At 52.2% G+C, this 20,359-nt stretch overlaps 7 protein-coding genes and 1 non-coding gene across 8 annotated transcripts; 3 read left to right on the top strand and 5 right to left on the bottom strand.

The window, feature by feature from the left end:
- Window positions 1-2,119: 2,119 nt before the first annotated feature.
- On the top strand, window positions 2,120-4,039 carry N0V89_001443 (uncharacterized protein; the record flags this gene model as incomplete). The annotated part of the gene is made up of 3 exons (XM_056210255.1): window positions 2,120-2,768; window positions 2,817-3,476; window positions 3,564-4,039. The coding sequence occupies 3 exons, from the start codon at window positions 2,120-2,122 to the stop codon at window positions 4,037-4,039; spliced, it is 1,785 nt and encodes a 594-aa protein (XP_056077077.1).
- A 3,035-nt stretch (window positions 4,040-7,074) lies between these two features.
- N0V89_001442 (uncharacterized protein) lies at window positions 7,075-7,938 on the bottom strand (the record flags this gene model as incomplete). The annotated part of the gene is made up of 2 exons (XM_056210254.1): window positions 7,075-7,629; window positions 7,699-7,938. 2 exons carry the CDS (start codon window positions 7,936-7,938, stop codon window positions 7,075-7,077), a joined length of 795 nt encoding a protein of 264 aa, XP_056077076.1.
- Window positions 7,939-8,208: 270 nt separating this feature from the next.
- N0V89_001441 lies at window positions 8,209-8,343 on the bottom strand. Its single transcript has one exon. It is a non-coding gene; the product is annotated as a tRNA-Arg (tRNA).
- A 544-nt stretch (window positions 8,344-8,887) lies between these two features.
- Window positions 8,888-11,731, top strand: N0V89_001440 (uncharacterized protein; the record flags this gene model as incomplete). The annotated part of the gene is made up of 1 exon (XM_056210253.1): window positions 8,888-11,731. The coding sequence occupies one exon, from the start codon at window positions 8,888-8,890 to the stop codon at window positions 11,729-11,731; it is 2,844 nt and encodes a 947-aa protein (XP_056077075.1).
- Window positions 11,732-12,231: 500 nt separating this feature from the next.
- N0V89_001439 (uncharacterized protein) lies at window positions 12,232-14,824 on the top strand (the record flags this gene model as incomplete). Its single annotated transcript, XM_056210252.1, has 5 exons — window positions 12,232-13,084; window positions 13,135-13,313; window positions 13,694-13,782; window positions 13,842-13,980; window positions 14,036-14,824. The coding sequence occupies 5 exons, from the start codon at window positions 12,232-12,234 to the stop codon at window positions 14,822-14,824; spliced, it is 2,049 nt and encodes a 682-aa protein (XP_056077074.1).
- A 249-nt stretch (window positions 14,825-15,073) lies between these two features.
- N0V89_001438 (uncharacterized protein) lies at window positions 15,074-15,751 on the bottom strand (the record flags this gene model as incomplete). The annotated part of the gene is made up of 1 exon (XM_056210251.1): window positions 15,074-15,751. One exon carries the CDS (start codon window positions 15,749-15,751, stop codon window positions 15,074-15,076), a length of 678 nt encoding a protein of 225 aa, XP_056077073.1.
- A 648-nt stretch (window positions 15,752-16,399) lies between these two features.
- N0V89_001437 (uncharacterized protein) lies at window positions 16,400-17,450 on the bottom strand (the record flags this gene model as incomplete). The annotated part of the gene is made up of 2 exons (XM_056210250.1): window positions 16,400-17,057; window positions 17,113-17,450. 2 exons carry the CDS (start codon window positions 17,448-17,450, stop codon window positions 16,400-16,402), a joined length of 996 nt encoding a protein of 331 aa, XP_056077072.1.
- A 1,332-nt stretch (window positions 17,451-18,782) lies between these two features.
- On the bottom strand, window positions 18,783-19,815 carry N0V89_001436 (uncharacterized protein; the record flags this gene model as incomplete). Its single annotated transcript, XM_056210249.1, has 2 exons — window positions 18,783-19,198; window positions 19,425-19,815. The coding sequence occupies 2 exons, from the start codon at window positions 19,813-19,815 to the stop codon at window positions 18,783-18,785; spliced, it is 807 nt and encodes a 268-aa protein (XP_056077071.1).
- Between the last annotated feature and the right edge of the window lie 544 nt (window positions 19,816-20,359).

Below are 20,359 nucleotides of genomic sequence, written 5' to 3'. Positions count from 1 at the left end.
TGTAGCCTCGTGAAGATGCGATCTTGCCTCCAGGCTAATTTGACAATTAGACGCACGGGGGCGGCACTGCGTGAGTGGAAATTGACAACTTGGCTGTGGCTTGCGGTGCCACGTCGGTAGCGAATTGCGGAGAAATAACCCTGCCAGGCTGGGACTGGTTGGACGCGGATGTTGCTCTGCAGCATTCCCCCTGGCTTAAGACGTTTTCATTATCGATTTCGCACTGCAGACGCGAACTGGTCTTGAGAAGGAAGCAATTGCATCATAGGTCGTTAGAACTTGGAATTGGCGGCATTCTTTCTCGCGTGACTGACCGATTGCCCAAGATAGGAACGCATTCCATATCGCAATCGATGCAGCAACCACGTCGTACAGTGGAGCCAAGGATCACAACCTGCCCGAAGCGGCCACGCATTCTGGTCTTTTGAGAGTTCGGAGGGTGAGTCAAGTTTCGTAACCGGCAGTGTGGGTACGCTGCTCCAGAACACTCGTGCACCTGTCAGGTGTTTGGATGTCGCGGAGTGGTAAACAGACACTGTTTAGAAGAGGCGCCTGACCGCCTCAGGGTCCCTCATCCACATCGTAGAAGTGGCGCCACAGCATCGCTGTTGGATGCCAGAGAGCGGCTGATGTGACAGGCAAACCGCTGGTGACGACGGGAGCTTGTTTCACGGCCAGGCATGGACGCTGGATGCTGCGGTTCACCAGAGAGCGGTGGTCAGGCCCAGTATGTCACTGCGAACTGCGAGTTTCTGGGGCCTGATCTCAAGGTCTATGTATGCAGGATGTTGAGTGCAGCTCGGGGCCTGATGGTACCGTTTCCCAACGCATTGCGGACGCACTTCGAGTAGGCGGTGGTACACATCGGCGGGTCTCGTCCGAAGATTTGATCAAACAATCTTATCGTAGGATCACGGGACGATGGACGTATTCCACCAACGAGAAGACTTGCCCGTGTGGAAGATTCGGGTGCATTAGACGCAATCGTCACCTCGTTTCACGTCCATGCTTCGCGCCCAGGCGTCGTCACCAGCTTGACAGCGGGTCGCGTCTCGGCATGTAGGCGCATAGGACGTGTGTCTGGGAAGTTCCTGGCGGGTGCTGTCGAATGCGTTGAGGGTCTGGATGCGCTGCGGTGAATGCCATCGTGAGTCTTTCGCAGGGAAGGTGCGGCCGCGATAACGTTCATCGCAAGGAAGGTGCGCTGTGCAGCGCTCCACGGGGGAGGCGCGCCATCGCCAGCACCGGCTCGGGGCATCCCAGCGAATTGAGGCGCTCCGGAGGGTGGCCGCGGGAACAGCGTCGCTGAGGTGGAGCAGGAGATTCGTAGGGACGTCTTTCGGAGCGGGCGTTTGGAGTCGCGCGCACCGTCCGCTGTGGCGCTGGCCGCCCCCCGTTTCAGCGTCCGCGACGGCCGAATCGCAGGCGCCTGTGGGTGCCTCGAGTCCCGCTAGCGAAGGCATCCCTGCCCCAGGCCTCGCCCAGTCGCTGGCTGTTATGCACTCAGGGCCCGCGACAATCAAACTCGCAGCCAGCGCGCACCCGCTTTTCTCGTGCCCTCTCCCTCCTACATCAACAGTCCACCGTCTCGCCCAAGTCGCTCTTTTGCCGCCTGTTCCCTTCTCTGCGCCGTCGCGTACCACGCTCCTTTCCCCGCCGGCTCTTCAATCTCAACCCTGGTGGATAGCCTATCGACGCCTTTACCTGCTGCCTTTTTGCACTACCCCAGGTCACCTGCAACTCAACCTGCCCCTTGCGTGTCTTCCAGATTAACCCGCCTATTCTGCGCTGCCAATACTCGCCCACGCACCCATTAACCCTCTTGAGGCCCGCATCTGAACCCCGGCCTGGTCTGCCCAAGAAGGAGCTGGTCACGACGCATCAACACTCAACCGACTGCGCGCCCTGGTCTCAACTCTCCCGCCTATTTGGAAGCCGCCATCTGTGGCTCTTCCCCGATCTGTCAATTGCTGGTCAAGGCAGATACCGCTCACTATACATACTAGGTCAATCCTGACCTGTGGCCGCCGGCAGTCACTGCTGTCATAAGAAGTCTACCGACCGCTGGTCTGGTATCTACACCCACTAGGGCCTGTACATCTCTTTCAACACCCGCACAATGGCTTCGCCCGTTGCCCACACCATGATGCAGAACCTACGAAGAAGTGGTGGAGGACAGGAGGAGGACCCCACCGCCCCCCTCGAGAACTTGAACGTCATGCACTATCTCGGCTGGATCTGGGTCGCTTTCGTCGGCACCTTCTTCCTCTACCAGGTCATCTTCCACTTCTCCAAGTACCTCCGCACACTGGCCTGCCTCAACAACGACTCCCAGAGGTATTTCGCAACCCCCAATGCCGCCTTCGCCACCTTCAGGAAACACTTCCTTGATGCACCGCTTTTCCGCACCCGCCACCACCGCGAGTTCAAGCTTTCCACCGCCATCAACGTTGGAACTCTCCCCAGCCGTCTGCAGACCTTTATGCTTGTTGGCTACTTTGCCACCAATGTCGGTCTCAGCGTATGGAAGATTGACTGGAGCCAAAGCTACGCGGCCGCTGCTGGTGAATTCCGCAATCGTACTGGTGTCATGTCCGTCATTAACATGATCCCGCTGTTCCTTCTCGCCGGACGCAACAACCCCCTCATCAAGCTTACTGGTATCTCTTTCGACACTATGAACCTGGTCCACCGTTGGTTCGGACGCATTGTCGTCCTCGAGGCCGTCGCGCACACCGTTGCCTGGATGGCCAGCAAGGTCATGACTAGTAAGTTGTCCTGCATGTCCACCTGAGCATCGACTGACAATATCATAGAGGGATGGGCTGCCGTTCAAGCATCAATCACTGGTAGCACTTTCATCATGACTGGTTTCATTGGCACAGTAGCATTTGTATTCCTTCTGATCCAGTCCCCCTCTCCAGTGCGTCACTCCTTCTACGAGGTCTTCCTGCACGGTCACATCGTCGCCGCTGCTATCGCTATTGGCGGTGTGTGGGTTCACTTGGAAGGCATGACTCACCAGAGGATGATGTACGGTGTGGTCGCCCTTTGGGTCATGGAGCGCGCCTGGCGTTTCTTCCGCCTCATCAAGGGCAACGTCGGAAACGGTGGAACTCAGGCCGATGTCGAGGTTCTTCCTGGCGATGCTCTCCGCGTCACAGTCCGCATGGCCCGCCCCTGGACCTTCCGCCCCGGTCAGCACGCTTACCTTTACATTCCTTCCGTCGGACTGTGGACCAACCACCCTTTCTCGGTCGCTTGGAGTGAAGAAGAGGAGGATCTCAATATCACCAACATGGTCGCCGACGAGAAGGGTCTTCCGATGAACCGCCAGGATATCCTGGAATCCCGCAAGACGAGCATGTCTTACATCATTCGCCGACGTACTGGTTTTACCGAGAAGTTGTACAAGAAAGCGGATCTCTCTGCTGCCGGCAAGTTTTCATGCTCGGCATATGTTGAGGGTCCATATGGTGAGTGCCGAACCCTGCTCAAGCCCCAATTTCTGCTATATTAAGCAATCTACCCTCGACACAACGCATGCTAACGTCATTTCGCAGGTGGTGAGGATCTCAGCTCCTACGGAACTGTCATGCTTTGGGCTGCTGGTATCGGTATCACACATCAAGTTCCTCAGGTTCGCGAAATCGTCGCTGCTTATGCCAACGGTACCACCGCCACCCGAAGGCTGACCCTGGTCTGGATCATCCAATCTCCGGAGCACCTCGAATGGATCCGCACATGGATGACCCACATCTTGTCCATGCCGCGCCGTCGTGAGATTCTCAAGATTCTCCTCTTCGTCACGAGACCTCGCAGCACCAAGGAAATCCACTCGCCTTCGTCCAGTGTGCAAATGTTCCCTGGCCGACCTAACGTGCAAGCGCTCGTCGACCAAGAGATGATGGAGGGTATCGGCTCAGCATGCGTGACAACCTGCGGAACGGGCGCGCTCGCTGACGAACTCCGCCGCGCAGTGCGCCAGCGCGAGACGCAATGGAACGTCGACTTCCGCGAGGAGTCGTTCTCTTGGTAAACGCCTCGCCTTCATCGTTACTTGACATCACGACTAGCGGCCATCGCATCGCTCTACTCTTCCATTCCTCCCTCCTGACTTGCTGGTCACATACGTTCAAGTCACGGCAATCATCTAGCGCTATATATGCAGGGATCTAATGATGACGTTCTGTCTATCTATCATCGTTTTCTTTTTCTTGTATAAATTTCTTACCTTCCTTCCCTTACTCCTTTTTGGACCGTCTTGTTGAGATTATGAAAGGAGCCCTGGTGACGGCAGGGCGGTAAATGGGGGCTCGGTTGGGAATGGATAGGGCGCAAGAAGAGATGTCTAGATAGACGAACGCGGCACATCCCGAGCAATCTACACGGCCTTGCAGGCACATCCACACGCTTCTTCCTTTGCATATTCGTGTGACTCCGCATTGACATCATCCAAGCTTGACTGTTCTCCCCTTTCAGGACTTCGGAGCTCCACACTTGCTCCAAACCCACTGATCCTCGCAGCTCCGCTTGCGCTAAACGCTTACGCCGGAAACAAGTTCAAAATGAGCCTCAAAGATCGGCCATTCAGCCCCAAGCGGAGGAGCGATGAAGCACGAGACGGAGATCAGGCGCGGTTGTGGCGCAGTGCTGCGAAAGTCCGATCAGCGCCAGTGTCGGAAGGAGCACGAAATCTAGATCTAAGGCCCCTGGCCCTCTATCTATGTGCGTTTTCGGATGTAGACGATGAAGTAGGGAAGAGGTGTGGGTCTGTTGTGTTTCTAGGCGTGCTGCAGGAGTATACGCGCTACGTCAAGGGCAGGGCTAGGTTATCTCGGAGGGGGGTGCGTGGGTGGCAGGTACAAAGGATAGGTACCTCCGAGGTAGCTAGAGGTTGCGCTGAGCGTGGGGTGTTTGCGCGAAGACGTGAGTAGTGTGTGTGTATCTGTCGGAGAGGGAAGGTGCAACGTGCTTTTCGCTAGTCTACACAGCACATCAAAGTGGGGCGGGCTTCTGGCCAGCATGCGATGTACCATCTCGAACAACACCCAACAACAGGTTTTTCCAGTTCTTGCAATATCCGCTCAGAAAAGCATGGGACACTATGGTGGGAGTGGTCATCGTTACTCGATAGTGTCACAGATCCACCCTCACCGCAATATGCTGGAGAGCCACCAATATTCTCAGAACCCTCACATGCTCGTACTAACAAGTCATTCCAAGGCAGCGCTCAACTCCAGATTGCGACCAAGCACGATTTCCACTGATCATCGTCAATTTCCTAATCCAGTCCAGCCATCCACGCTCTTTCCCATCTTTAACCCCTCCCCTGCCCTACCCTCTCGCTACCACGTGCAACCCACCGCAAACTCCAAATACACCACCTTGAACTATGCCTTCATCTACATCCCCACAGTCGCCCGCCCATTTCAATATCTACCCAAATTGACCCCACAACCGCACGTTGTCACACCGTCTCGCTACCACTCCACAGCGCATAATTGACATCACGCGTACCAGGCGCCTTCGCTCAAGTACCGGCATCGCTAAAGTACGCGGATATATCCATGTCAATGCATGTCGGATGGTCCAGCCAACCGCACGCTTAGGAAGCAGGGAAGGTCTAGACTTCGCGGCTGAACTGGATAAAAGCGTGACAGCGCCCGCGATGTGTGAGAGGATGGGACTGACAAATGCTTGGGTAAGGCGGTGGAGGAGGGAATGGAGGTTCGAGTGCAGGGAAGAGGTTGGAAAAGTGCGTTGTTGCGGGTTAAGAGATAGTAGATTGAGCATGAGTGAGGCGTAGGAGGTGAAGAAACAGGTACGGCGTACGACAGATAGGGAAAGAGGTTTGTCGTCTTATCGCACAAGCAAGAGACGGTGTGGGTGTCGAGCCCTCGCGAGCACGCTTTTGAGCAGACGATGTCGCTATCGAGATCACATGTCGGCTGATATGGACAAGTGATCCTACGAGGCGCCCAACCTGTTCTTCGCGTTATCGAGAAAGTACATGGGTACATGGGACTACGATAACTGCGCGCATAGGACTTGGTACCTCGGTTGTATGAAGATTCTGGAAGTGCTGCTCATGCATGGGCACAGGAGCAGGTCGTGTCCTCTCGAGTCATAATTTAGACCTCATGCATCTCGTACGGAAGATGAGTCTGGTTCGACACTGCATAGTCCAGATACAGTATTACAGCCGTATTCAATCCACCCTCGAGGTGATGGGGGGAGATCCACCGGCGCAAGCTTCGAAGTCCTCGAGCCTCGGATAGCTATAGCAAAGTTCGCTATGCATCTAGCATCTAGTATCTAGCACAAGAAATCGTAGGTCGGACCAACTAGCCGGTGGGAGAAATCGCCTACTGGTTGTTTCTCGCGTGCGGTTAAGACGATGTCTCAGTTCAGAATATCCGTTGTGTGCAGCTTTCAACCAAGGGATAAAGAAACCTTTTTTGGGGTTTCTTGCAACAAGGCACAGCTTGCATGAAGGAGGTTATCCGAAGGAAGATTGCCCGGAAGTTCGAAATCCTCAGTGGCGACGCATCACTCTGCGATTGGGCACTGATGCTCGACCGCTGTAGATGAATGAAAGTGCTTCCGCAGCAGAGGTAAGACAATCACGATTAGTTAGCATGGTTCATTCTGGCAGCTGCAGCTATAGAAGTCGTCGTACAGATGATCTGGGTACCTGGTCCCCTAGTCGGAGCCAATCACAGCGCAAGGCAAGCACTGGAATCTTCCGAGTGGTCTTCATTATGGTTACCGATGCCAGCTGTAGGAATGTAGATTAGTGACACAGCGTCCACTGGAGATTTCGTCTTCGTATAGCAAGTCACACAGAACTATACAATGCAAACATTAATCGTTGGGAAACTCAATCGATACTCTATCCATGCTGTGCAACTGTAAGCTAGTGAGTCCAACATGAGAAGTCTAGAATTGGAAGACGTAGAACGATCTAGACTACGATCTTCATCCATACCGTCCCATAGCAAACGCCCCGCCGAACGCCATTGATAGCATACCCTAGCCATAGCGACCTGCCTGCTCCGAAGGCATTCATGCTCAATTGAGATTCCTCAAAGTGGTGTCCCGCTTAGCTTCTGCCAACTGCTCCGGACTATGTGTGTCGGCCTCGCAGAGCGTAGCACCCCGACCCTCTTGTTCCATTCTCGACCTCTCCTTGATCATCTCCCACCCTCTCCTCACCACATCCGCCATAACACTATCCGTTCCCCCCAGCAAGCTCATCGCCTCCTCCACGCTCACTAGCTGACTCTCATATTCCTGCTCTTCCTCATCCACACCCGTCCCCTCGTGATGTATCGGCTCGTGCCCCTCTGGCTCCATCGCTACTCTCTCCTTCAGCGTCAAGTTGGCAGGATATGCCGGCGGCTGCTTATACGGCTCATTGGGCTGCGTCTCTAAGAGGGGTTCGACATCTGGTGGAAGCGTCTCCGCGATATACCAGTAGAGCAGATACTGCTTCGTGTTGCGCGCAAGCGGCATCAACTGAATCCATATAGGCTCAGCCGTCATCGGGGGCGCTGAGACGCGGGGATGCGCCTGCGGCTGGTGATGCTTCGTAGGAAGGGGAAGCACGCGGTTTCGGTAGCCGGACTATCACTCGATCAGCGCACGTCCTTCACATCTTCAAGGCGATCAGGTAGGTAGCAGAGATATACATACTTCTTCGAAGCCCTCCCTCTCTGCGCCAGCCCGCGTATCTTCCCCCGCATCCCGCCGTCCCTTGGGCAAAAAGTAGTACTTCCCCACGCGCCTATCTACCGCGCTGCACACGACTACGCGCTCAGACGCAATGTGGAAGATTGCTACGCCCGCGCCTTGCACAAAGTCTTCGGACGCGTGGTTCGCGAAGGTGGGAGCTGTGGACTGCGGGGCGCGCTTCTGCGTGCTGCTAGGCGACATTGTAGGAGAATCAGTAGGTGATGGAGATGGTGAGCGGAGAGAAAGACAGCAGCATGTGTCAAGTAGGCGCCATTTCGTAGGCAGAGACATTCACGGGGCTGACCGGTGGCATCGTGGCTGAGGCTGAGGCGTGTTGATGCGCGTGAGAGGGTGTTTGGGGCAGGCAGCAGTTACGTCACAGGCGGGGACTCGCTTAAGATCTGCACCAGGTCAAAAAGCTAGAAATCTGACTCCAAATTGAATCAGAATTGCAAAAAGAAGTGTCATTGTTGACCGTGCCAGGGGTCGAACCTATGTAGGATTAGTAATTGATAAGGATGAGATCTCTTCAGTTTGGACATACCTGGAATCTCTTGATTATCTAGCGAGTCGTAGTCAAGCGCCTTGCCATTGGGCCACACGGCCGTCAACTTTTTGTGATTGATGGAAGGATGGCCCAATGGACCATATCTATAGCCAAACATTCCGAGCCTAGTGCGAGCTGTGGAAGTGCTAACGGTGATGGGTTTTTGCAGGAAAGAAACCGACCCCGCTTTGTGCGCTTGCCCGGCGAAGACTTCCCCACTTCGTGTGCTCAGTACCACGCACGGAAGCAAGGCGAAGCGCGTCGCTCATAGAAACATCGCAACTCGGACAACGGTATCTTGCACAAGCTACTTCGGAAGACATAGAACGCATGGTCATCGGATCGACCTAAGAGCATCCCCATCTTGTACTTGAAATCATGTCCATGCTGCAAGAAGGGTCGCAGCCCGCCAGGGTGGTCATGTGATCTCGTTTTGCGCTATTCCAAAACTAGCTGGCTGTCGCGCCGACGCCGATGTTTATCAACACTGCGGTCCAGTCCTCGACCCGACGACAAGCTTCGAGCAGCGCCTAATATATTTTCAATGCAATAATTACCGACGCATACGTACCCTATATCGCTGCGAAATATATATACGCTTTAATGGCTTCAAATGACGACCTCGCATTCAACACAACGCGCTGTAACCGCCTCCTGCGCCCTCTGCAAACCAAGCTCGCGAAGCTGCGCAAGGAGCTCGAGCGACCGAGAAGCCCCAACGATGACCGAAGAAGCTCCGCGACTGCATTCGCACTGAAAGCCTCGTCACGGAAGATCAATGTCACCCAACCTGCACGCAAGCCTCGCGGGCTCGAAAAACGAAAGGACCCGGATTGGATGCCCGATGCTGGGTCAGGAGGTGCAACCAAGAAGACATACGGAGGTCGGGGGTTAAAAAAGCCTTCTTCACGAATAAGCTTACATGGCGGAAGCGATGCGCGCCCCGGTGCCATTGCCTTCACACCACTGGTTACACGCACTGCCAACCGCTTCCATGACAGCCCACAGCTTCACGACTCGCCTCTGAGAAAACGCAACAATTACAGAGGGCCCTTACTTGCTAAGGTCAACGTACAAGGCCTCAAGACACAGATGCCAGCCGAGATTGGAACGTTGGTGAAGAGTCTGTCGGAGTCGTACGCAAATCTACTGCAAGCGACGACCGCAGGTGATGAGAAGAGGTGGAATGGTACAAGATCGCTGTTCAGCGCTTGTCTCAGGAGGCTGCCACAGTACATTCAGCTGGAAGAACACTTCGCCGCGCTTGACAAAGATGATGAAAGTGAAGATGAAGACACTGACGTCTCCCAAGAAGTCTATTCATATCTCGAGCAGCTCTATGAGATAACACCGGGACAGGGCTGGCGTGGTTTCAAGCAAGTGGTTCGAGCACATGGCACCCAGCTTTTGTGTGACGCATTGGGGGCTCAAATACTTGGGCTAGAGACTCTGCACCTGCTTGTCGTGCATTGTCTCAATGCGTCAGCATGGGACGAGGCAGAGAAATTCCTGTCATCTTTTCTGCCATGTCTGAAGCCTTTGCCCATGCCTAACACGCTCTATGCCAATGTCTTCGACGAACAGCGTTCACTTTATATGTGGATGGTGAAGGACTTTGTAGCTCGCACCGGCCGATATCGCTTCCTCTACGACCATTTGGAGTACATGATATCACAAGAGCTTCTTCCTTTGGAGTGGTTGGCGACCGAGTGCATGCGACCAGTTTGGGACCGCCTGGTCCGCAGCCTATCCGACGGCGATCAGCGAAGTTCTGCTAGTGCTTTCCGCTTCCTAGAAACGACCATGTTTGCTGGCATAGGTCTGCCAGATGAGAGCCTGTTCGAAGCGGGCGAGATCGATACCATCGCGCGCCAATACAAGCCCTCATCAAGGCAGGAATTCCGGGATGCACTCGATACTACCTTTTCCAGCTTGCTCACCGTGTTCTGCAGCATAGCCCTCATCAATCAGTCTCGGGAAGAGTCTGCCGGCGCACTCACTGTGAAAAGAGTTGTCTGGGCACTTGACTCCATAGTCATCGACTTAGTCAAACGCAAAGACATCCAGGATGATCTAGCTCTCCTTGGCCCGCTAGAGGATCACATGCAGCTGTTCGCGCAACGTGCAGTGTGGGCAGTCTTTGCCTCCTTCCTCGTGCATCTAGAAGGCTGCCAACAGCATGGAAACTTGCTGTCACTCGATATTGCCACAGTAGGAGGCGCGATCCCTTGGATTCTCTCTCAATATTCTTCCACGCATATCGACAACTCGCAGCTGTTAGGCACTTTGCCCGCATTTGTGTCAGCCGCGGCACGCGGCACGGGCAGGTTCTGGAAGGACGATGGTTTCGATCAAATTCGACGACTGGTGCAGGGCATGTTGTCCATCTCAGGCCTTCGTCTTCCGCATAAGCTGTGGACGATGAAACGGCTGGCGCTGGAGGCGGTTATGGACTTTGCGCAGAGCACCAATGAAGCCCAACACATGGCATATGTTCGCGAGGTGGAACAATCGATGCGGATGAAAGGTCATGTGGTGATTGCTCCAACGCCTCAGAAGACTGACTCACCGTCAGCTGTTGGTGGGTTCAGATGGGAGGAAGGCATAGGAGAGTGGGTGGCGTGCACGCCGTTTACTAAAGAGAGCATGAAGCGTATCTCGCGGAAACCGGTACCCACGTTGCAGCTCCTGCCAAGCCCTGAGCCATCTGATATTGAAGATGCTAAGGACAGCCTGACGGCGATTTCAATGGCTCCAGCACTGACGCCTTCCAACAAAATCTCGATGTGGGAAGCCTTGGCCGAGGATGAGGATGCAGATGATCACGTCCCTCAATCCTCTCCAATCAAGCAAACTACTCGTCGCTCCATCTCCTGCCTTGGGAAGCGCACTCGTGCGTCTTCACCCATGGTTGTCATTCCTGCTAAGCGCATGGTGATGACACCACCCGATACGCCTGTCCTTTTCTTCACCGAGCAGGACTTGAGTGACTTAGACGACGGTCCTCGAAGATCTAAACGAGCGAAAAAGCAGAAGTACAACACCATGTCAACACTTCGCTCACAGCGTTCGCGCTCTTCTCTCGATACGGCCTTAAGGAACCTCAAGCGTCGGACATACGTGGAGATCGAGAACGTTGACCTGGATCTGATTGAAAGTAGCGAAAGCGAGGAGGAGAGCAAACGTAATACTTCATCTTCATCGTCGAGCTCATCGATCGTGAGTCAACGTCTCGAGCTACGAACCGTGCGCTCGATGCCTTCGTTGGTGAACAAGAAGAGAAGGGTTTTAAAGGAGGTTGCCGATATTAACAGCCAGCCAAGCAAGATGCCGACATTGAGAAGGCGGCGCAGTGGGAGACAGACCGTGAAAGGGGTGAAGGAGTGGTGGAAGGTGGATGGTGGTGTTGTCAGTACCGAGGGAAGTGACGATGAGCTGCGTCTTTAGAGTCGAAAGAGCAGTGCGCTGTTGTTGTCGCTACTGCTCCGCGTCTGACAGCGACTTTATTGTTCGGCTTTTGGATATTCATTTGAGGATTGTAGTTCTGTGCGGATGATACCCTATGTGTTGGATGAATGCATACTTCGGTTATTTTCAGTGCCTGGGAATAGCCGTTCCCTCGTCGTGTCAATATTGCGTTCTGCATGATGTTCACGCATCCGGTCGACATACAGGCGCACTTGCGCGTTTTGTCACATGCACCGTGGTATGCTGTCAACCTTGGGCTGCTGGTGGCAGTGCAAATGCAAGATGGCTGCATGTAAGAGCGATAAGTGACGAGGCCGAGTTGCGCTTACCATTTCCGCCAGCCTTGTGTAACCATCTTCGCTTTTTTCTCAGCCTGATGCTCTACGCCTTCCTTCACACAATCACCGTTCCGATCTCCATGTGGTATGCAGAAATCCGTTCCTTACATGTGAGGACGACTTACCCTGAATTAGCTCACCATGGATGGAGCCTCAGCTATCATCACTTTCGTTGTTGTTGCCTTGCAGTCGGCTAAAGCAGTGCACGGAACGCTTTCCGCGGTCAAGGATGGTCCGCATAACCTTCAAAATGTCATACACAGCGTCGAAGAGCTGAAGAACATACTCGAGCGAGTAGAAAACATCCTGCGCTCCGGGTCAAACCGCGGCGACGTCGACCTAATTGCATTCTCTGGATTCGCCGAGAGGTGTGCGGAGGACATGAGGCGTTTTGACGAGGGCATCGGAAAGCTCATCGTCTCGCCAAAGTCGAAGAAGTTAGGAAGGTTCTGGAAGCGACTGAAGACTGCACTAGATGAGAAAGAGTTGGATCGCATGCGGAGTATTCTTCAAAGTCACACGTCGAGCCTCGCTTTGCGAATTATAACATATCAGAGTGCACAGACGTCGGCTTCAGCTTCACAGATCTCGCGGATACAGGACATTGTGGAGACATTGGGAGACCACTTCAGTCGTCTGAATCATCACGAGAGCCACCCGAAAAGCTTGCTATCTCACGGTGCGGAAGGCACGACTGCGTTGCAGATTAAGCCCACGTGGACAAGTGAATTAGAGCACAGCATATCTAGGCTCTGCGATCTGGTAGATGCGGAAGGACAAACAAGAGACTCTGATTATGCCGAACAATTAATAGAAGACCTCAAGAAGCTATTGGATACTGCTTATAATCTTGAATCCCAGATACCAGAGATCGGAAGTGCAGCGGAGACATCTCTTGGGTCATACGTCGAACCAGCGTCAAATCTAGCTAAAGAACTCAAGCTTGCCTCAAGCCTGGTTTCCTCCGCCCCTTTCATATCCATCAACAGTAAAGGTAGGGTTATCATTATTAGCTTTCATGGCTTGGAAACTAACGTTACGAAGAGCAAGCCAAGCGCTACAAATTCAACTCCCCGCCAGAGATGTTCACACAGCAACAGCGCAAGCGAAAATTCATTGATATGGAACATGGGACCCTGACGGTCACGACGAACAAGCGCTGCCGAATCACCAGGAGTCAGAGAGATCGCACACTGAGCCAGACGACTCCTGGTACGGCAACAGTCAGTGGCAAGGACTGGCTCATCAGGGTGTCGTTTACGCTAAAGGCTTCTTCCCGCATGCTAACGGTCTATATTGACCAAAGCGGTAAGTCATACATACGAGGAAGCATGTGTTGAGCTATTTGCTTTTGCTGATACACAGGCTTAGCCATGCTTCATGCGGCCTTGTCGAGTATACCGAGACTGTCTGTCAACAACGTGTTGCCAATGGATGCTCCAATTTTCCATATAGCAAGAACAGGTCGCGTTGAAGATCTAACTCGACTGTTTGCAGAAGGCAGTGCCAGTCTTCGGGATCATGATCCAAGAGGCTGGTCGCTTCTCCACGTTGGTACAAACCTTCCCGATGCCTTCATACTTTTTGATTGACGGAGTTTTAGCATGCGGTCAGGAATCCCTCAATGTGCAAGTACCTCATCCAGAATGGTTTGGATGTCGATGAAGTAGTCGGATGGACATCGTACGAAACGTACGTACTATACGTGTAGTATTCTTCCATATTGCGACGCTGACACGGCAGTGCCATAGAACACCATTGCATGAAGCAATGAATTACAGCAATAGCGAAACAGCTGCGCTGCTTCTTGAAGCCGGTGCTGACCCTACTGTTGATTTTAGAGGGACACAGAACGTCATATGTCGGAGTGCGCTTGGTGGCACATCCATGGTAGGTGTTAAGTGCCCTGAGACATGTCTGTGACTGCTTATATTGATGTGCACAGCATGACCTAGTCCTTGGACGTATCCTCATTGACAGCCATCACCTCGACGTGTTCAACCAAAGAGACGCGCAGGGTAAAACTCCATTCCTAACCGCATGCTCTCATGCTGATGCAGTACGGAGTGTACTGGAACTATTTGTCGAAAAAGGAAGCAACATACACGACAGAAATTATGACGGGGAGACCTGTTTACATCGACTTTGTTCTAAGGACGGTTATAGTTACATTATTCCCGAGAACATGCGCGATTGCCTCGATTTTCTCTTAGAACAAGGCGCAGACCTCAGAGTCACAGATGACAAGGGCCGTTCAGTTGCCGATGTCGCATACTCGCACATGGGTACACGCTTCCGCGGTATGGTTGGAGACGTTTTTGACGCTTGTCTTGCGAGACACGGGTATGATCTCTATGAATTCAGAAAAAGAAAACCTAGGGTAGCGCGGTATAACGAGGTGTACCAGAGGATAGATTTTGAGCGGCTATGGGAGGGCATCGAAGATCAATGTCCTTATTGGGATGATAAGCCATGGCCAAGTGACGAGCACGAAAACTTGGATGAGTGCGATGATTCAGCTTGCTCTGGGGAGAGCTTCGAGGATGAAACATTTAGCGAAGGAACGGACGTTGATACTGATATGGAGTACGACAAAGGTGGCGACTATTATGGCGATTTATTTGAAGAGTATGACGAAAGCGACGAGCGGTCGGGTACAGGGACATTCATGGCTACCGATGAGGTTTTGGAACCATCAGTAGAAGAGTTTGATGAGAACGTCGTGGGGTCGTAGATAGAAGAGCACATAGTATTGTTGGCGCTCATCAATGCCCAGAATAATGTTCAGAGCTATGTGCTCTAATCGATACTTTCCTATACTTGATCCAGCAAGTATGATTAATTGACCGAGTCTGCCATATCGTGAACGACCCATAGACCTTCTGCAGATCGATAGCACGAGCAATGTACGTCTTCTTCTCTTGCGTCAAGACGTTCACTCATTTCGGACTGATGAATCGTTTCGCTCCCCAACTTCAGCGCACTACCTAAACCCTCCCACCGTCTTCTTAACCCCTTTCCAACTAAATCCCCTCACCATGCGATTCTGCGCCTTCTTCGCCTCTTTCCGGTTCCACTCCTCCATCTCCCTATCCTCCTTCTTCCTCCTTTCCTCCTCCCACTCCCGTTCCCTTTCCATCTCCACTGTCCTCACCCGATCTATATCCGTCTCCTCATCCTCCCCAATCGTATTCAGCCTCTTCAACAACTCCTCATCCGTATACACTACCTCCGGCCGCCCCTTCACCGCTGGATCCGCCTCATGCATCGAGTACACAGGCTTCCGCCGCGCAGGCTGCGAGTGCGCGGCGGAAGAAGTAAGTTTTGCAAAGTCGCGCACGTTAGAATGTGCTTGGGCGGGTCCTAGCGGCTGCGTCTGTGATTGCACGCGCTCGTTTGGTGGTGAGCCCGGTGGGGTCCGCCTCACACGATAATTCGTACCGAACGCGCGGCCAGGCTGTTTTGCTTTCGGTGCGGGCCCTGGGTGGGATGCTGCACGCACGAATTGGGGTCTTTGTGGTGCGGGTGAGTTGGTTCCTGATTTGGTGGGTGAATTCGAGCCGGATTTTGAGCCAGATTTGGGGGGTTTCGAGACGTCGGTTGATGAGGAGGAGCGCGTGTGCATGCGGGGGAAAGTTGCCTGTAGGAGTTTGGTGGGCATTGTGGTGGTGTTGGTTTGCGTGTGGTGATTTATATATAGCGAAGTTCTTTGCGTGGACTATTAACAATCGATGTCGGATAACGTGGAAGATATAGACCTCAAGGTGGTTTGGCTCCCTTTGATCGTGATACTTTTAAAACGGAAAAGAGAAAGCAGTTGGGGGACGGAGCTTTGGAGGATCGTGAGCACTCGAGGTGTTGAGTGGCCGTGACGTTTAATTATGGGAACCCTGACATCATTCGTCAGGGTCCATAAGCGCGGTGTCGATCATCGTATCAGAGTCGCGTGTAGGATCTCAAGCTTTTCTTAAGCTTTTGATAAAGGACAGAGTGGGTCGGATACGCGCGCTATCGTTGCTGACAGTGGGTCAATGTAGATAGCTTTTACACCCACGGTCATTTCTCTTCGTCACCAACATTTTCCCGCATTTATTTATTTCTCACTTTTGATTGATTGTGGGCTAGGTCAGAACTTGTTGAAGTTCTCGACACCCGCGACCGCAGATCTGGAGAACCGAAGATTGACCTTGTGGTGGAGTTCTTGAGAGGTTGGGAAATTCATTTGAACATGCCTAAGTGCAGGTGGTTAGTCAACCACGTGATATGGTTGTGCCCAGGCCTGCCTCAAAGCCTTAACAAAACAATCCTTCTATGTACGAGTGGGTAAGCCTTGTAGCCATTCCCAGACCAATGTATGCGAGCTCCAAGAAGTTTGGTTGAGTGGCGGTTGTACCCATGACGTCTGCAACCCTTCAGCAAACGCTCCAGATACCCGCTGGGGGCGTCGCTTTTGTTCCCGCCCCATTACCTGCTTGATACGCTGGTGTTCACGGACCCAAATATTCTCCATGATGAGTTGGTCGTTCTTTTGCAAGCGTTTAGGTCCTTGCTCGGGGTCCGATTGGTTCTTCAGGCGCGCAAAATGAATCGTGCGCCGGCTTGTCCTGAGAAACCCATGGAGGATAGCTTGTGGCGGTCCTCCCTTATTCCGGATGTGCGGTAGGAGTTCGCGATTGATCTTATCCTTGAGTGTTTCTGTCGAAATGGACTCGCCTGTCCTTGCAATTCGGGACAGGATGTTGCATAGAGGATCAAAGAAGTGGTGGTGAACTTTCGTGTTCCAGCCACCAGCTGCGATAAGCGTCTTCCGATACTTGCTGGAGGGATCGGTATCCCTCTTGGTAGAAGAAGCCGCAAGGCCTGCGTCACAGCAGTTCAGGAAGACAAGTGTATCGCTTTGCGACTCCATGATAAGATCGCTTATATTGGCCCACCAGACGAAGGCGGCATGTTTGCTGCGGCGATGACTATGCTGCAATTTAGGTGGATTGAATCTAGTAGGGAACCTTGTAAGGTACTCACCTGGATAGCACGAGAGTAGCCTCTTGATTTTGCTCACTTGTTGGCTGATGACCTCCATGCCCGCAGTAGTATACGATCTGCAACGTCTCTTCGTTCTTCGATGGCACCCGCAAGAAGCATTCCAGGTCTTTCTTGAGGTGATTCCAAGAATATTCCATTTCAATGTCAAGCACCCTAACGTCGTAATTAAGCGATGTGAAAGCGGCCTTAATCTGATCAACCTCGGGACGCAGATCATGGTCCAGATCACTTGATGCAAACTTGAGAATGAGGACCTCAACCTTGGTATAAGGCGAGCGTTTGTTTCGTGTAAGGGATGTTTGCAGGCTCCTAGTCATTTTGGCGATGCTTGTACTGTTTGTAGTGCTCGAAACCTTCTGCTTCAATACCTTGCACTGGTTGCTGCGGTGCTTTCGGTGTGTAGTGTCGGCTGTAGGCGGGGAGGCTGGCCGCTTCCCAAGGTTGGAGAGACCCATGAGCCGTGGTTGGACGATAGGTTCGGCTTTGCAACAGGGTGTGGTTTTATAGAGGTACCAGGACTGGTCAGACCAGTTGAGAGTGGTGTGAAGGTGCGAGACCGCTCTGTCCTGAGCCTACGACTTTCCTGCCTGCACTGAGTTTTTATTTGCAAGACCGCGGTGCTAGGCTAGTACTTTCACTGCGACGCCTTTGTGCTGCGGAGGCGCATGACTGCAGCTGGTGGCCGGGTCTTGACAGCACTACCTGTCACACGACCGGAGCTCTGCAGGATGATGAGTATGTATTCTGTATAGTATGAGGTCTGGTGCTAGGCCGGCATGCTCCGCTAGGCTACGTACATGCCAAGCCTACGCTCCTGCCACACTACCCTGAGTACGGTCACTTAGCCACTTTTTCAAAGGGAGAAAAGTGTAGCACCTCACGAGCTTGAAGTCGTTGCCAGTTTAGCCTTCTCCTTCCACCACGAAGATGACGCCATGCAGAGATGGCAAATCCAATTAAATCTAGTCGTGTAACCATGGTACAAGTCCACTTCGATTGCCTATATTTCCCCTCAAGTGGCTCTTTTCAACGAATAATTGTTGGTTTCGACTCCTTCTACACTAAGTGTGAGGTGCCGAGAATTAGGAAACGACGCTATTCATCAGCTTTACGGTTTTTCTAGTAGTAGTCGCCACTTTGCTTTGGCCCCTTCTTACATTTATTGCTGCTCCTGGTGTCAAACTGACAAAGCAGCGGACCTTCTTCATGATGAGAACACTTACAAAGCGGAAGAGATTCAAGTATCTCGCGATTCCAGTGTGTTGCTCTGAATATATATCTGTGCGAAATAATTATCACTTGCGATAGAGAAGTCCTCGTATTAACTATATATCCAGTTATATATCTATCTTATTATCTATCAAAGACTACTACCCTTAGAGGCTAGAGAAAGTAGGTACCAGTATTCATAAAAACGCGCGTCACGGCAGTGACCTAACACATCGTTCTCTCATACATGGGACATTACTTTGTGAGTGGCTTCTTATTTATTACTATCTTATGGGCGACCGGCATGATTATCCACGTAACAAGTCATTCTATCATTCGGCGATTCCGTAGTCTCCAGTTCCATACATTCCAATGTCCAGTGACCGCAAACTCTTCCGCCCACGCATCTTTAACAATACTAGGGTCGGCTCAAATGCATGCTATGGTGTATCCATGTTATCGTTTGAAGCATCCTGTGACATGGCCCCAGTCCTCCTCCTGTTCGTCCTTCTATTCAGTCCGGCCAAGGCAACGTAATCTATGCGCTTGCCCCGCAACCGTTGGTGCCAGGCGCTCTTCTTCTCCAGACGCTCAAGCATGATCTTCTGCCTCAAACTCCGCCGGAGAAGGATGTGATGGGCTTGTGGTGGCTTATGAAAATTGGTGAACCTCCGCGACAAGCGACGGTTCGTTTTGGCCGTCAAGGTCTCAGTCGACTTGTCACACATTTTATCCGAAATACTTCTTATGGCCTGGCTAAAGGCCACACCAAAATCTGAATATGCGTTCTGGCCCCAGCCACTTGCTGTGATGAGTACTTTGCGGTACTCATGGGGTACATTATCGTCATTCGCATCTACCGCTAAGAAAGCCGCGCCAGCATTGCAACAGTTGAGAATAGTGAGTGTATCACTGGAAGAGCGCATTATGAGCCGACACAAATTGTTCCAACGCATCTTAGAAAACCCCGGAATTTCGGGTGATCTGTGACTGAAGTGCAGGTCAGATTACCTACCCCCGAACACGCAAGAGGAAACGACCAGATACCACTTACCTGCAAAAGCTAAGTCGAGGCGGCAGACCCTCCTGCTGTCTCATGCTCATATATCCATGGCCACTGTAATAGATAATCTGCAAAGTGTCTTTATTGGCGCCATTGAAGAAAGTCGTAAGAATAGTTTGAAGGCCAAGCCATGCATTATCGCCGCTCATCTCGATCAACTCAACGTTATAGTTGAATGATTCGAAAGCTGATGTGACTTCTTGAATCTCCACCTTCATATCGGATAGGTCGTTCTCGGCAAAGGCGAGAATGAGAACATTGACCCTAGTATATGAGACGTCTTTAAGGGATTGTGGTAATGGTACCGAGGAAAATCTTTGTACAATCTCCTCGGGATTCGGCTTTGCCCCGATGCGCTTCCTTGAAGCGGCTGCACTCTTAGTCTTTGATGTCTTCTTCTTGACACCCATTGCTCCGACTATCTTGAGAAATGGCAAGTCCAATGCGCTGAAAGTGTAGTTAAGAGCTACACCAAAGGAACCCATACGACAAGGAACTTAAAGGGCGAGAAGCTGTCTCTACCTAATTGTTTCTCTGTCACGTGGAACTATCACGCCAATCTCAATGTGATCTAATAGCGACCTTTCACCGTAAAAAAGAAGCCAGAATCAGTGGTTTCCTTCCGTTTCCAAGTCTAGATATTTGCTCAGAACGCGAAAGATATCTCTTCTATTTGCGCGATCCTTCCACGCGAAGTTGCCGGGCACTGTGATAGTAGAAGACTAACATATCCGTCCTTCGAAGTGTTCTCACGTGGTGAAATTCAGTTTCTCACCTTTGCGTCTTTTATCTGCCCACGGTCAAGACAACTGTTTGAAACAACGGATAGCAACTGACACCGGCCTGAAAGTGCCTCGATTTGCTGAACAGGACCGCGCTATAGGGATCCACAAATACAGGCCGAGCAAACAACTTATCATCCTAGCTATACTTCATCACCACCCAATCATGTGG

The sequence above is a fragment of the Didymosphaeria variabile genome, assembly GCF_027946475.1.
Source record: "Didymosphaeria variabile strain IMI 356815 chromosome Unknown scaffold_1, whole genome shotgun sequence".
NCBI lineage: Eukaryota > Fungi > Ascomycota > Dothideomycetes > Pleosporales > Didymosphaeriaceae > Didymosphaeria > Didymosphaeria variabile.
This window is presented reverse-complemented; position numbering and strand designations above follow the sequence as displayed.